The sequence below is a fragment of the Salarias fasciatus genome, chromosome 9, assembly GCF_902148845.1.
Source record: "Salarias fasciatus chromosome 9, fSalaFa1.1, whole genome shotgun sequence".
NCBI lineage: Eukaryota > Metazoa > Chordata > Actinopteri > Blenniiformes > Blenniidae > Salarias > Salarias fasciatus.
Window position 1 is genome coordinate 17,546,099 of NC_043753.1, and position 12,737 is coordinate 17,558,835.

The 12,737-nt window shown below is 43.8% G+C and overlaps 1 protein-coding gene across 2 annotated transcripts; it reads right to left on the reverse strand.

Moving 5' to 3' along the window:
* Positions 1-893: 893 nt before the first annotated feature.
* ncapg2 (non-SMC condensin II complex, subunit G2) lies at positions 894-10,984 on the reverse strand. Of its 2 annotated transcripts, none has more exons than XM_030099754.1 (27): positions 10,914-10,984; positions 10,605-10,687; positions 9,980-10,159; positions 9,715-9,829; positions 9,452-9,609; positions 9,202-9,243; positions 8,917-9,011; positions 8,679-8,835; positions 8,478-8,570; positions 8,251-8,376; positions 7,178-7,354; positions 6,908-7,060; positions 6,388-6,610; positions 6,199-6,296; positions 5,577-5,747; positions 5,424-5,494; positions 5,179-5,332; positions 4,916-5,086; positions 4,676-4,789; positions 4,176-4,328; positions 3,134-3,233; positions 2,836-3,029; positions 1,987-2,121; positions 1,812-1,915; positions 1,641-1,741; positions 1,356-1,455; positions 894-1,268 (listed from the first exon to the last, which is right to left on the reverse strand). In XM_030099754.1, the coding sequence occupies exons 2-27, from the start codon at positions 10,680-10,682 to the stop codon at positions 1,217-1,219; spliced, it is 3,315 nt and encodes a 1,104-aa protein (XP_029955614.1). In that variant the 5' UTR covers positions 10,683-10,687; positions 10,914-10,984; the 3' UTR covers positions 894-1,216. The 2 variants fall into 2 exon arrangements, with proteins under 2 accessions (XP_029955614.1, XP_029955613.1); XM_030099753.1 differs by having other exon boundaries at positions 9,109-9,243.
* Positions 10,985-12,737: the final 1,753 nt, after the last annotated feature.

A 12,737-nucleotide genomic window follows, 5' to 3' on the forward strand; every position in this document is an offset into this window, starting at 1 on the left:
ATAATGAACTCCTTTGTTGGACGACAACAAGCCTCTTCTTCATAATTATTTTGTCGTTAGTGTAATTTCCTACATCTCTTCTCCACTGTTGCTTAATGATTGAAGTTAAAGCACAGGGAAAAATCAATTTCGAGTATCGACAATAAAGTTTTCAGGGTATCTAAAAACACAACTGAAGACTCCTGGTACTATTTTTTTTATACACTACTGTTCATGTGAACATGTGATAAATGTACCACTTCAAAATTTGAATGTCCGATAATGGGAGAGATTTAATAAGTTTCAGTTGACAAAATTCTGTTTAAATTAACACCAGCAAAAAACAAAATTGAGTCTTTCACTACAATTGCAGTATATCAGTTAAAAAAAATAACTAAGATGCTGACTCTCTAGGCTGATTTCAATCCACATGATGGATACTGCACTCGAAAACAAAAATGCAGCATTTTTTCCCAAAATGGAAATACAGAATCCATTTTCATAGACACTTAATTTCTAAAACATGATTTTCAGGGTCCTTTAATAAAAAGCTTCAATAAAATGAAGCTGCCTGACACCGACGTGAACGCAGTCAGAAACACTTAAAAACACCATGTCAACTCTGACAAAAGCAGCCGTTCCTCTTCCAGCGTGACGAGACGTGAGAGGAGGATTTATTACTCTGCAAAGTGCTGTACAGGCGAGAAAACATGAGGAGTAAATAAACATCACACTGAGGATGATTGATATTGTGTTATATTTATTCTGATTAGGCAGAAACCAAAAGCTGACAAACCCACACATATAAAAACACAGTGAAAAAGAGACAAAAATATGCATTTAATATGAAAACATTAAAGAAAAGCATAAATGAGAAGAGTGGAGAGCTTTAAAAAAAAAAAAAAAAGCCTCTTCATCCAAGAAAACATTTCTGCCGTCTGGGAGAATCGATCAATATTTGTTAACAATATCAGTGTAAAAAGCCTGAGAGACGCGACTTGAATAATGTGAGCCATTAGGAATAAATAAACAGAAGTGGACTCAATCTGGAGAATAAATGATCCACTCTCTGCTTTAGGTTTGAATCCAACCCGACATACGAGAGCTGAAATCGTTACTCTCATGCTGAGTGCTGAGAGTAAACCAAATATTCTCCGCAGCTAAATGAAATACAAATCAGAGACAACACCGTATCAGTAAATACATCAGTGGACACGTTTTCTTTAAAAAGTGAATATTACAAATGAAGAATCTGGTTCAGAGTCGTCACCGAAGATTCATAAATGACCCTGTGGTGAAAACAAATCGACCGATCAGAAACCCTTCGGAGATGTATTTTCTGTCCAGACTTCAACGTGCGATTGATCTGAACTCACCTCTGGATCTCTGAGCCGTCCGCCGACGTGACGGCGTGTCTGTGAATCTGCTGCTGGATCAGCACGGCCGCGCTCTTCAGGCCAGACTTCGACTGAACCGCTGACGAATGATCAACAGGAAGCGTTTCCATCAGCAGGAGGAAAATGATTCACTCTCAAGTTTAACATGTTCTCAGTCTGCAGCCTTTATGACCAAAAGAGACGTTTTCGTCTTTCCACATAGAAAATATAGGTACATTTTTAGATGAATCTAAAGGTTAAAGTGTCATCTTGAGGGAAACTCACAGCGTTCGACCACCGCTAAAACGTTGAGGACGGCGGCCAGCTCGGTCAGACCGCTGATGGCTTCAGACTCCAAAGACGAGCAGACTTCGGCCAGAAACGACCTGAAAGAAGCAGATTACTGAAACTCTGCGCCTCATTAAACCGCAGCAGGAGGGACGGGAGGCGTGGCACCTGGTGATGGAGGCTGATTTCAGGATGACAGACAGCAGGATGCTGGACAGCGGCGGCATGTCCTCCGCCGACTCCGGAGCGCTCACCTCCTCGCGGTGGGTCGCCTTGGAGAGAACAACAGCTGATAAGTCATCGGTAAATCTGTTTTGATTGCTGTAATGTCTCGTGAACTGACTTTCTGCAGCAGATTCTTGTTTTCCACGATGATGACGGCGAAGACGGTGGAGAAGACCCCGGTGAGCGGCGCCCGGTCCCACGTCTGAGCCACCTGGAGGAAGTCTGTCAGACCGGAAACGGCCGACAGACACAGCTGGGGCGCAGCAGAAAAGAAAGCCGTTACGGTACAAACTGGAAGGATAACACGCTCAATCAAACCCTGTTTAATGTGGAGATAGATGTATAACTTTCTGAATCTGCCGTTATGAGAAGAAACAAAAACCACATTTGTGCTCCAAAGTAAACTCTAAATAAAAGCCAAAGAACGTCAAAACCCTGAAGTTCGGTTCTCAGAGATTTCAGGTGTTTTGTTTTGGTCTCTACTGCTTCTCAAGGACTTTCATCTTTAATTCAAAAGCCATTCAAAAGCACTGTTTTTTATGGCTTTTATTCTTTGATGAGCAAAAACTTAAGTGAGAACTGAATAATTTAGTTTAGACTCTTCTTGGGCTGCACGTGTGATATTGCCGTTAAATGTTGGGATGATGATACGTATTAAGATAAACACAAACACTTAAGCAGGCGGTGGTTAATGTCTTTGTGTTTGAAGACTTTCAAAATAAGAGCTTTTGTGCTTCTAACTTCTGCTCAGCAGCCCCCAGATGTGAATTATCAGAATCATTAACTGAATGTTTTAATCAGTTAAATGTGCAATTGTTTTTTTTTTTTTTAAACAATGTAAATCACAATTACAATTCTGTCACACTAACTTTGCAGATCATGAAATCAAAGTGCAGAGAAACAATTTATTGCAGACGTGTCTGTAAGAATCATTCAGCAAAAGCTGGAGATTACAGACGTCATGTACCTGTTTTCCTTCCTCTGGTTCCTTCTTGAGGCGGCGAGCCAACAGCTCAATGATCTTCTGGAAGACGTTCGCCACCACGGCCAGAATAGCCATGGCTGGATCCTCCTGATCCTGGCTGCTCTCCTCCGGCACGCAGCTGTTCGCCACCGCCTTCAGGATTTGCAGCACAGCGGGGACACACAGGTAACCTGCCTCTGAGAGCGCAGAGGGGAAACGGCTCTCGTGAGGAATTTCGTTTTTTTGGGGTTAAAGCGGCATGAAATTAAGCCTGCTTCAAACGGACATCTGAAGCTCTCACCTGAGAGGAGGGCGAGCGAGCACAGGTGGAGGATGTGACCCTTGAACGAGTCGTCGCCCAGACCCACGAGCACGATGTCTCGGCACACCGTCAGAAAGCTCTGGTCACAGTAGCAAAAAATATGTATATATAAATAAATAAACAGAGAAAACAGAGAGAGCAGCCTGTTTTCCGGCCTGCAGACGCTCCTCAAACACATGCAGGGTGACTCTCAATATCTGATGCGGCGACAGACTGAGAATAATGGCCCAAATGAGAAGCAAACCCATTTCAGCACGGCGGTGTGAGCATCGGGAGGCGCGTACAGACAGAGTGTGACTGTGGACTGGAGCAGAACAATCTATGAGGGGTCTAAATATACCAGGCAGAACTGAACGCCCTGGAAAGCAGGAGGCAAAAAAGGCTCCGCCGAAGCTAATGTCCTGAATAACAACGGGGCTGTGTTTTCATCTGCGGCCGCCGCGCGGGGAAGGGGGAAACGACTCAGATAAAAATCCAAAGTGGCAATTTATGAACAAGAAGAGATGATTTAATTTGCCGGCGGAGAAACCGTGTTGCTCGGATTGACTTGACGATTCACGCAAATGATCTTTCTGGCTGAGGTATTTTTAGGAGCCGCAAATGACACGAGCATCCGTCCGTGACGTTCCTCATGAAGGAGGACCTCAGACCTGACCTCCCCGCAGCTGCACAATTAAATTTATGACAACACGGACCGCACGCTGTGCTGAGTCACTGAGGGCTGATGGGTATTTCTTTAAGACCACAAGTTGCTCTGATTTATGAAAACACACTCTAATGAACAGCTGCGTGAGATTCTCTTACGAAAATGGTGCCCGAATCACACATTGAGGCTTCAATAGGAAATAATGTCTCATCTCTCCTTAATGGAGCTGGAAAACATTTCCACTGTTTGCCTAAATTACATCCCCGTGTAGCAGCTTTTTAAGTTTCTCTTGTAAGAAGAAGTCAAGGTTAAAAAACTCATTTCCTGGAGCTTGCTTTTCAAACCTGTGTTTACAGAAGTGACGGCCGGGTTCACCTCGGTTATCTGTGCGGCCAGCGGCGGCGGCGGCGGCGTCTCCGGGCTCTGGCTGTCATCGCCGCTGCGTTTAACCAGAAAGGGCAGCACCCTGTCAGACACCCAGGCCGCCGCGTGCTCCAGGGAGAGCAGGTAGTCTCGGCCCTCCGACGACTGCAGAGAGCAGATAAAAGATTCCATTTTTCTCGTCCGGGTCGACGTCTTTGTGTGAGTTTAAATGAGGTGGGAAAAGACTGCGGGCCCAGAGAGCGGCTGGCTCACATGCAGCAGTCACAGAGGAGGGAAATACAAGATTATCGGCTCTCTTTCAAATCACAGTTACTTTCATCGCCGGTTGATAAAACAATAAAGACAATCCGAAAATGCCCACCAGCCATCAAACGGAAGGTTTTTTTTTGTTTTGTCAGTGTCAGGAGACACCTTCTGCTGTAACATAAACCTGCAAAATACTAGATAGAAATGTGTGAGAAACACAACAGAAGCGACTCAACTTGACTTACACTAAATTGCAGATGTGCACCGAGTCGGCCAAAGAACTCAAAGGCCCTCAGAGCCGTTCGCACGCCAGGAGTTTTAGGACCTGCAGTGGAGCTGAGGTGAGCGTGCAGCACCGACTGTTGATGTAAAAACAGAGAGAAATGAACTTTCCTGGTTTAAGGAAGGTAAATGTACTCCTATTGAAATACAGAGATAAGTATGGCTGAAATTTGATTTAAAGCAGTTGGCCGATGCTCAGTTACCTTCCAGTTTCCCAGAACCGTATGCAGCTGCTTGAGCGGAGTCCTGCTGAGAGCCAGGAGCTTCTCCCGAGTCACAGTGTGGCTGAACAGGTACTCCAGATACACGAGAGCCAGGTCCGGTTTGGCCTCCACCGTCTCCTGGATGCGCACCTTTCGACCAGCCGCCTTCTCCTGAAGGAGGGAGGAGGGAGGAAGCTATTCACTGAGTGATTTCTCAACACAGCACATCCAAACCGAAGCTGGATGCAGTTCTGCCGACTGACCCCTTGACTGTTCAGGGGCTGGCTGAGCCAGTCCGTGATGAGTTCAAGGACGTCTGCCACCTGGCCCCAGCTGCAGAGGCAGTCCAGCAGCTGGCCGTACTGGGTGGGGACGGCCCCGGAGTCCATCCTCCGCAGTCTGGACAGGACTCCACAGCTGAGAAGGCGCAGATGACGCAAAGAGGGGGGTTAGATGGACCGAGTCGTCAGGAGGAGGAAGTGGGACGAGGAGACGAACTGCTGCTCACCTGAAGGTTGGAATGGCAGCAGGAGGCATGAATGAGGCCAGATGTACGAGGGGCACAGTGGCTCGCTCATCCTGGAAGACACCACAAGAGAAATGACACACACACCCTTTTCTTTTTAATGAAGAAACTTAGAAAACACTAAACATGATTTACCTCAAAGCTCTGAAAATATCGAGCCATGACATTTCCAAACTTTGCGAACATGTATTTCTGGGCCTCTTCGTTCTGTTGAACGGCCTTCTGGACACTCTTCCACAGGATGACCAAGATCTCCAGCAAACTGGCGACCACGGACTTATCTTTCACCAGCTTGGCGGGCTCAGTCTGTCGAGAGTGAAACACACCAACTGAACACATCCGTCTGCAATGTGTCACTCCTTTGAGGTGAAGCCCGGATTCACACGCACTAAATCACTGTGGTACTCAGGTTATAATCTAAATCTTTACAGATTTGCTTCAATCAAAACAGGTGCTGACAATTATTTTAAGCAAATAAAGGACAAAAATATCAAATGCATGCAGGGTTGTTATCAAAATCTAATTAAATTCACTGAGTAGTTAAAAAAAATATGAGCATCTCTCAGCAGAGGTGCTCTTGGACTCCTGGTAGTAGACGTTTATTTCTGAGTCCCAAACCATCAAAGTGTTTTCCAATGTGTGGTCCAGGGACCCTTTCAGGGTTTCCACAGATCACAGGTGGGGCACCGAGGTGCAGTCCGGATTAAAAATGCACAGAACAGACTTTGTAGAAACACTGATCACGACTCCCGCTCACCAGGCTGTTCTCCTTGTTGCTGTCATGCAGCGCTGTCACGTCGCAGTCCATCTGGATGAAGCTGTTCAGAATGCGGCGAATCGCCAACATCAGCTTTACTGTAGGAGACACGGCGAGTTGGAGAAGCTCAGACACTTCACACACGCGACACGCGGAAACGATTTCAGCTCTGCTCCACCGAGTGCTTACTGATGTTGGTGGGCGCCGTGTGCTGGTGGGCGTACTGGTAGAACTTCCTGGCAGCCATGGGGTTCATCTGGATGAGGGTGATGCACCGGCTGCACCACTCCTTCTCCGACTCGTTGACGGGGAAGAAGGACTTGAAGAGGAGGTTGACGACGCGCTTGGAGACGGAGGGCGAGTCGCTGGCCAGGCGGGCCAGCAGATGCTCCATGCTGCACACGTCCCAAAACTTGGAAACGGGGGGGGGACACAGATATCAGCGTGGTTTGTCTGCACTCAGCATGAGAGCATCTCAAAGTGGAGCTTGTCGCTGCGCAAGCTGGTAAAAATACATCTGGGTTTGTATCAAACACTAATAAAATAAAAAAAAAAAATATGACAGATGGTGAAATCTGTTTCTTCTACTAACTTTCTTTAGTTTTTTCTGACACAAATAGCACAGCAGGTCTTTAAAATGTTTTTCAAACTGCATTAACGTCAACGTGACAGAGTGATTATGAAGGGAAAAACCTGAACTGAAATCTACCTTGGCAGCACGAACCGCTTTCACCTTGAGGAGCATGTCAAGGAAAGCGGTGCGGACTTTCTCCGAGTTGTCATGGAGGCTGTATTTGAGAGTGGGCAGGAGCTTCTCCAGCAGCGGATGGCTGAGCGAATTATCCAGGACCATAGGCAGACACTGGAGGAAAGAGTGAAAACCACAAGTCACTGAATCAAGACATGCTCAGCCTGGAAGTCATCTGAAGGCCGCCAAGTTATGCAGCTTGATTAGAGGAAACCGAGACACAAAATCCACCTTGAACACTGAGCAGCGGACGTCGGGAGAGCTGGAGTCTGCCGCCAGCTCCAGCAGCTTCTTCAGGAAGTCTGTGACGATCGCAGGAGGAAGGAGCTCCCAGCACTTACAGAGGATCTTACAGACTCCCAGCGAGGCGTTGGAGCGCACGGCGGGGTGGGGGTCATCCAGGAGCCCCTGAGGCGGAGAGACAAGTTTAAATAGTGTGTGTGTGATAATTATTGAATGTATCCACGAAAATATGCAAGATTAACAAAGAAGATAGTTTCCATCTTCAGTCCTTAGGCAGATATCCAAAGAACAAAAAGAAACATTGCAATATAGCACCCAAGGAATTACTGAACATTTTAAAGCAGAGGAGGCACCACAGCGAGTGGAGCCTCAGATGTTAAAGTGAATCACATAATGTGCATTAATGAGATTATACAATGCAAACATGTGGCGTTATTGCGTCGTGTTTCACAGTATTTTGTTTACTTAACTGCACTTATCATCTGGCACATCCAGATGTGTGTAAGTGCTAATAATTTTGCACATTTAGAACAATAAAATGTAACTCCAATGATCAACATGCATATTCACACAAAAATATGCAGAATAGTATTAGACAGCGAGACTGAGTCATACAGGAGAATGTTAAATAAGCCAGTAAAAGGTGGTGAATATGGCATAGAAGAAAACTGCTAAACATAAAACCCAACAGAACCAACAGATGTGAATATGTGAGATTAAAATAATCTATAAATTAAGGAATGAGACATGTGAAAATAAAAACTATGTTCTTCTAAATTAGAGAGAGGTCCATAAAAACCAGACTTTATCAGACTCTGGAAGAACTATCAGGCTAAAAGCAGCATAGCAAATATTCTCATTTCAAAATCCATGTGCACGAGCATGTGTGCACATTAATTTATATATAAACCAGCTTTATATTTAGATTTCTATAAAATCATCAACTCATTAAATTTGTGACTCCATGAAAATGAGCTGCAGTTTAAATGAGTAGTAAAATATATCTGAAATCATATCATGAGCTTCTTCACAAAAGAAAAGCATTAGTCTAAGTTCCTCACCATTGCCGTGTCCAGCTGGATCTGAATGTTTGCTTCCATTTCCTCGTTGCTTTGCTCCGGGTTGTGAATCGGAAAGGCGTCCGTGAAAAGCAAAGTGGCATTTGCACGCACCTCAAAGTTAGGAGCCTGGAGAAAATAAACAAAGGCCAAAGAGAAAGATATCAAATGGGATTCAAATTCTAAAATACTGCTGAGAAAGTAAGAACTGTCTTTGTGTGTGTGCATACACTGAGAGCTTTCCAGAGAATGGGCCTGTACAGAGTGAAGAGCATCTTGTCCACACTGTGACAGCCTTTCCTTGCATGGTAATAACTCACAATCTGCAAACAAAAGGGGGGGAAAAAAAGGTAATAAAAAGTGAAACATGGATATTGAGATTAAAAAGGAACAAATGTATCAAGTCGCTGGTTCTCCAGATTATAGTCTACCTGTCGAACTTTGCTGTGGACAGGAGACGATCTGTGAAGGAAGATGGCACACTGCATGAAGTCCTGAATGCATGAGCTCTCAATCTTGTCCAGGAACTCTCCACAGGCCTTTTTCCATGCTCTGTAGTAGATCTCTGTTATGTGAGCATTCATGGTCCTGAAGAAGACAGTTCAGAAGTAAAAATCATGTAAAAATAACTAAATCCTGGTGTCTGTGAGGGGGAAGCGGGCTCCTCACTTGTTGTAAAAGCGCAGCTGGTTTTTGATGGTGCCATGAATAACCCAGATGAAGTCGATGTGCCAGCTGAAAAGAAACACCAGGAATCTCTTTCCCTGCGACAGCGAAGACATCATCAGCGAAGACATTGTCAGGCTGACAGCTCAAGGACAAAACTAAAGGAATGAAAACGCTACACATCGCTTCACTCACGTCATCATTTTTGATATAGTTAGGACACTGAAAGCACCGAATCAACAAGTCGACTATCTGCTTGTTGTCTTCAGATTTGTAGTCCACACTCACAAGCACATCATGGAGACTCCACACTCTTTGGATCTCGGTGCCCTGACAAGAGACACAAGACAAGGAAAGCCGTATTGATAAAAACCTGTCAGCTTCCAAATCCCCTGTTTTCTAAAGGTTATCGCCAGAGACTGGGAGACAAACAGGACTGCCGCTACCAACACCTCATTCTATCGGAGAAAACATTGCCATCATAATGAAAATCTATTGAGCTGGCTTAGCTGACAGACAACAGCGGGGAAACACTGACTGGTTTCTTTAAAGCGAAGCTCTTCTGCAAAGACAGGATCAAAGCAGTACGGCCAAACTCCTCCTTCTTCTGCAGGCCCTTCTTCCACCAGGCCTCACACAGAGTGTGGATGTGTTGCAGCAAAGGCGTGTCAATGGCGAGAAGAGACACAAGAATACCTAAAAAAGAAAAAAATAAACACACACATCGAAAAAAATGAATGAAACCAAAAACAGTCTCTCTTGCTACAGCATTATTTGAACTCGAAGTCCTAAAATACTTACCGTGAAGTCTGTGGGTGATCTTCAAAAGTTCACTGTAGGTATCACCCTCTTGCAACACCCCTAGAGACACTGTAGCCACAAGCGTCACGCCATCCACCACAGCCATGACATGTTTCTGAAGACAATGTTAATAAAGTAGATGTTCACAGAAATGCTGAAGTGTTGATTTACAGCTTGTGTGATTAAGAAGTGCAGTGTATATATGAAATAATAATAATAAAAGAAGCATTAGGACATAATCCTTACAGAGTTGGGGGAAACTCACCGGGTGTGCAGCTGACTCATCCTCCATAGCCTCCTCTTGGTTTTGCTGCCAGCGATCTGGAGGTAATTCCTGCAAAACGTCTTGAAGAAGAGACATCAGTCTCCCCCACAGGTCGCTCTTCTGGCCTCTGGGCATCTCCTGCACCACCTCCTCCACATCGAAGGGATCGGTTTTGTCGTTCTGCTCAGCCATACAGACAGAGGCACAGAGCATTACTTTGACAGCTTCACATTTATTACTCCTGAACTGCAAGCATCAAACATTCTCAAACTGTCACACAAGCGAGGACCTCTAGCTCAGCAACATTATGTGAGCTTTCAGACTTTGGATAGGTTTTGTACATGTAACATTACATTTTGTAAAAAATGTGAGCCTTTCTAAATGTGTTTACAACAATGCTTGACATGGAAGTTAAACTATATCCACCTGTCAATGTAAAAGGGTCACTCACCATGCTTGAAACTAAATGTTTCACAATATCTAGAAATTAAGGCTGGAAATGTGTCAAAGTCAGAAAAATAAAACAATCTACAAAGCCATTATTGTTGGATTTGAAGTCGAGACGACATAAACTTAACAGTGATTTAAACTATGAAAGTCTTGTATCGTGACTTTTTCCACTTACGTGAAGTTGGATATACCGAAGAAAGTCCTCCACATTTTCTTTACATGCGGCTTCCAAAAACGCCTCCCGTTTGGACATGATTCCTGTTTTTGGAGAGAAACGAAGATTTGCGGCAAACCTGTGATGGAATAAAACTTTCTTAAAGCTAAAACTAGCTAAACAGCGCCAGGACTCAAACAAACATGGCAGGCTTGGTTTGTTTTTAACATTAAAAGTGTAAAACAGGGAACGTGAATCAATCCCTGTCTGCTGTTTGAGGCAGACGCAAGACTTATAACCATGAACAGATAGCATATGATCTGATGTTACCTTTATAGTTGCTTTTTGTTTATCTTCTTGTTAAGTAGCGATAAACCGAATGTCAGCGGCAGACACAGCGAACCCGCGCAAATTTGGATGAAGCAGCGTCTGACGTCATGACGTAAAACGCTTCTGTCGACGCTGACTGTAAGTCCCAGTATTGGCCACTTGATGGCGCCAAATAACCACTGATATATTTCGGGATGCCCGTTCAGAAAGATCTGCACCGCACGTGTTGATTGAGTTGAATTCTCCTGACATATGGTAATACAAAAGATTTAAGAATAATAATAAATAAATAAATGATAATAATAATAAGAAGAAGAAGAAGAAGAATGAAGCTTTTGCAATGTTTACATTTTATTGTGATAATTATAGAATCTGTTTAAAAATATCCTCTTCTATACTGCTTAATCCTTTGCAGGGTTGCTGGAGCCTGTTTGCCAGGGGCAAGGCAGAGCACACCCTGGACAGGTCAACAGTCCATAGCTGGACAAACACAAACACAGACAGCCACACACACACACACACACACACACACACACACACACACACACACACACACACACAGATTCACACCAAGGAGTAATTTAAGCTCACCAATTAGCCTCACATGCATGTTTTTGAACTGTGGGAGGAAACCTGAGTACCCAGAGAAAACCCTTGCTCCAAGTGGAGGACTTATGAACTCCACACAGAAAAGTCCTGGTATTTGAACCCAGAGCTTCTCATTATGAGGCAAGAGCCACTGCAAAAACAATGTTTATAGAATTTTTTGGAGCTTTGGTATTCTTGAGTAGCATGAATTATAATCTGATTTACAAAGAATACAATAAAAAAGCATTGGAATATTTCAGTTTCAACCTGGCACCTGTGAAAGGTATTATTTCTCTGTTCAAGTGTCATTAAATGCTGCACATTATTGTATAAATAAATAAAACCCAACTTTATTAAATGGCAAACATCAGCTAATGATTTAAATGCTGACATTTAATACTTCCATGTTGTGGTTGGGCTTATTTCTAATGAAATTCAGACTTTGGTACATCCATCATCACAACACATAAAATGATCAAATGAATCTTTAATAAATGTAGAAATTGGAATCGACTGCAAAGTGATCCACATGGCCAGACTGAGTTGTGAAATAGCTTTGCAGCAATGCAAACCAACCAATAAACCAAAAATACTGATAACTACTCCCTGAAGATGTGAAATAACAGATACAAAGAGACAGAGGCAACATAAAGATGAACTAAAAGACCAAAACACACAAAACAGGCCCAAAGAGATAGAAAATTTTACAAAAAGAGACAAAACCACCACAAAGTCACGTCCGACCATAAAGAAATTCTGGCTATCATCACCAAGAGACACAAAACTACCATATAGAGATGGAAAATAATATAAAGGTGAGCAAAATGAGACTGACACTGACACAAAGCTGCAACTAACCATTAACGTAAGTAATTAAGTGCAAAATGACAACGAAATAGCGAAAGTGGTTAAAAAAGATGCATCTAGCACACAGTAAAGAAACATAATTAATAAGGATGAACGTGAAAACATGCAGAGTAAGTATTGCGTTGCACATCACTGACAAAGCCATTTTAAAGCAGAGAGAATTCAACAATATGCCACAGGGTCTGCTCGTAATCCAGTGGCGAACAAACCTCAGGAGAAGCCAGGCTTCGAGGTCAAACAGCAGCTCGTGCACTATTCATCTCCAACAAAAGAATCTTCAACCCTTTCAGACCAATTAAAGAAGCACACACACACACACACACACACACACACACACACACACACAGACACACACACCAGGTGTCACAA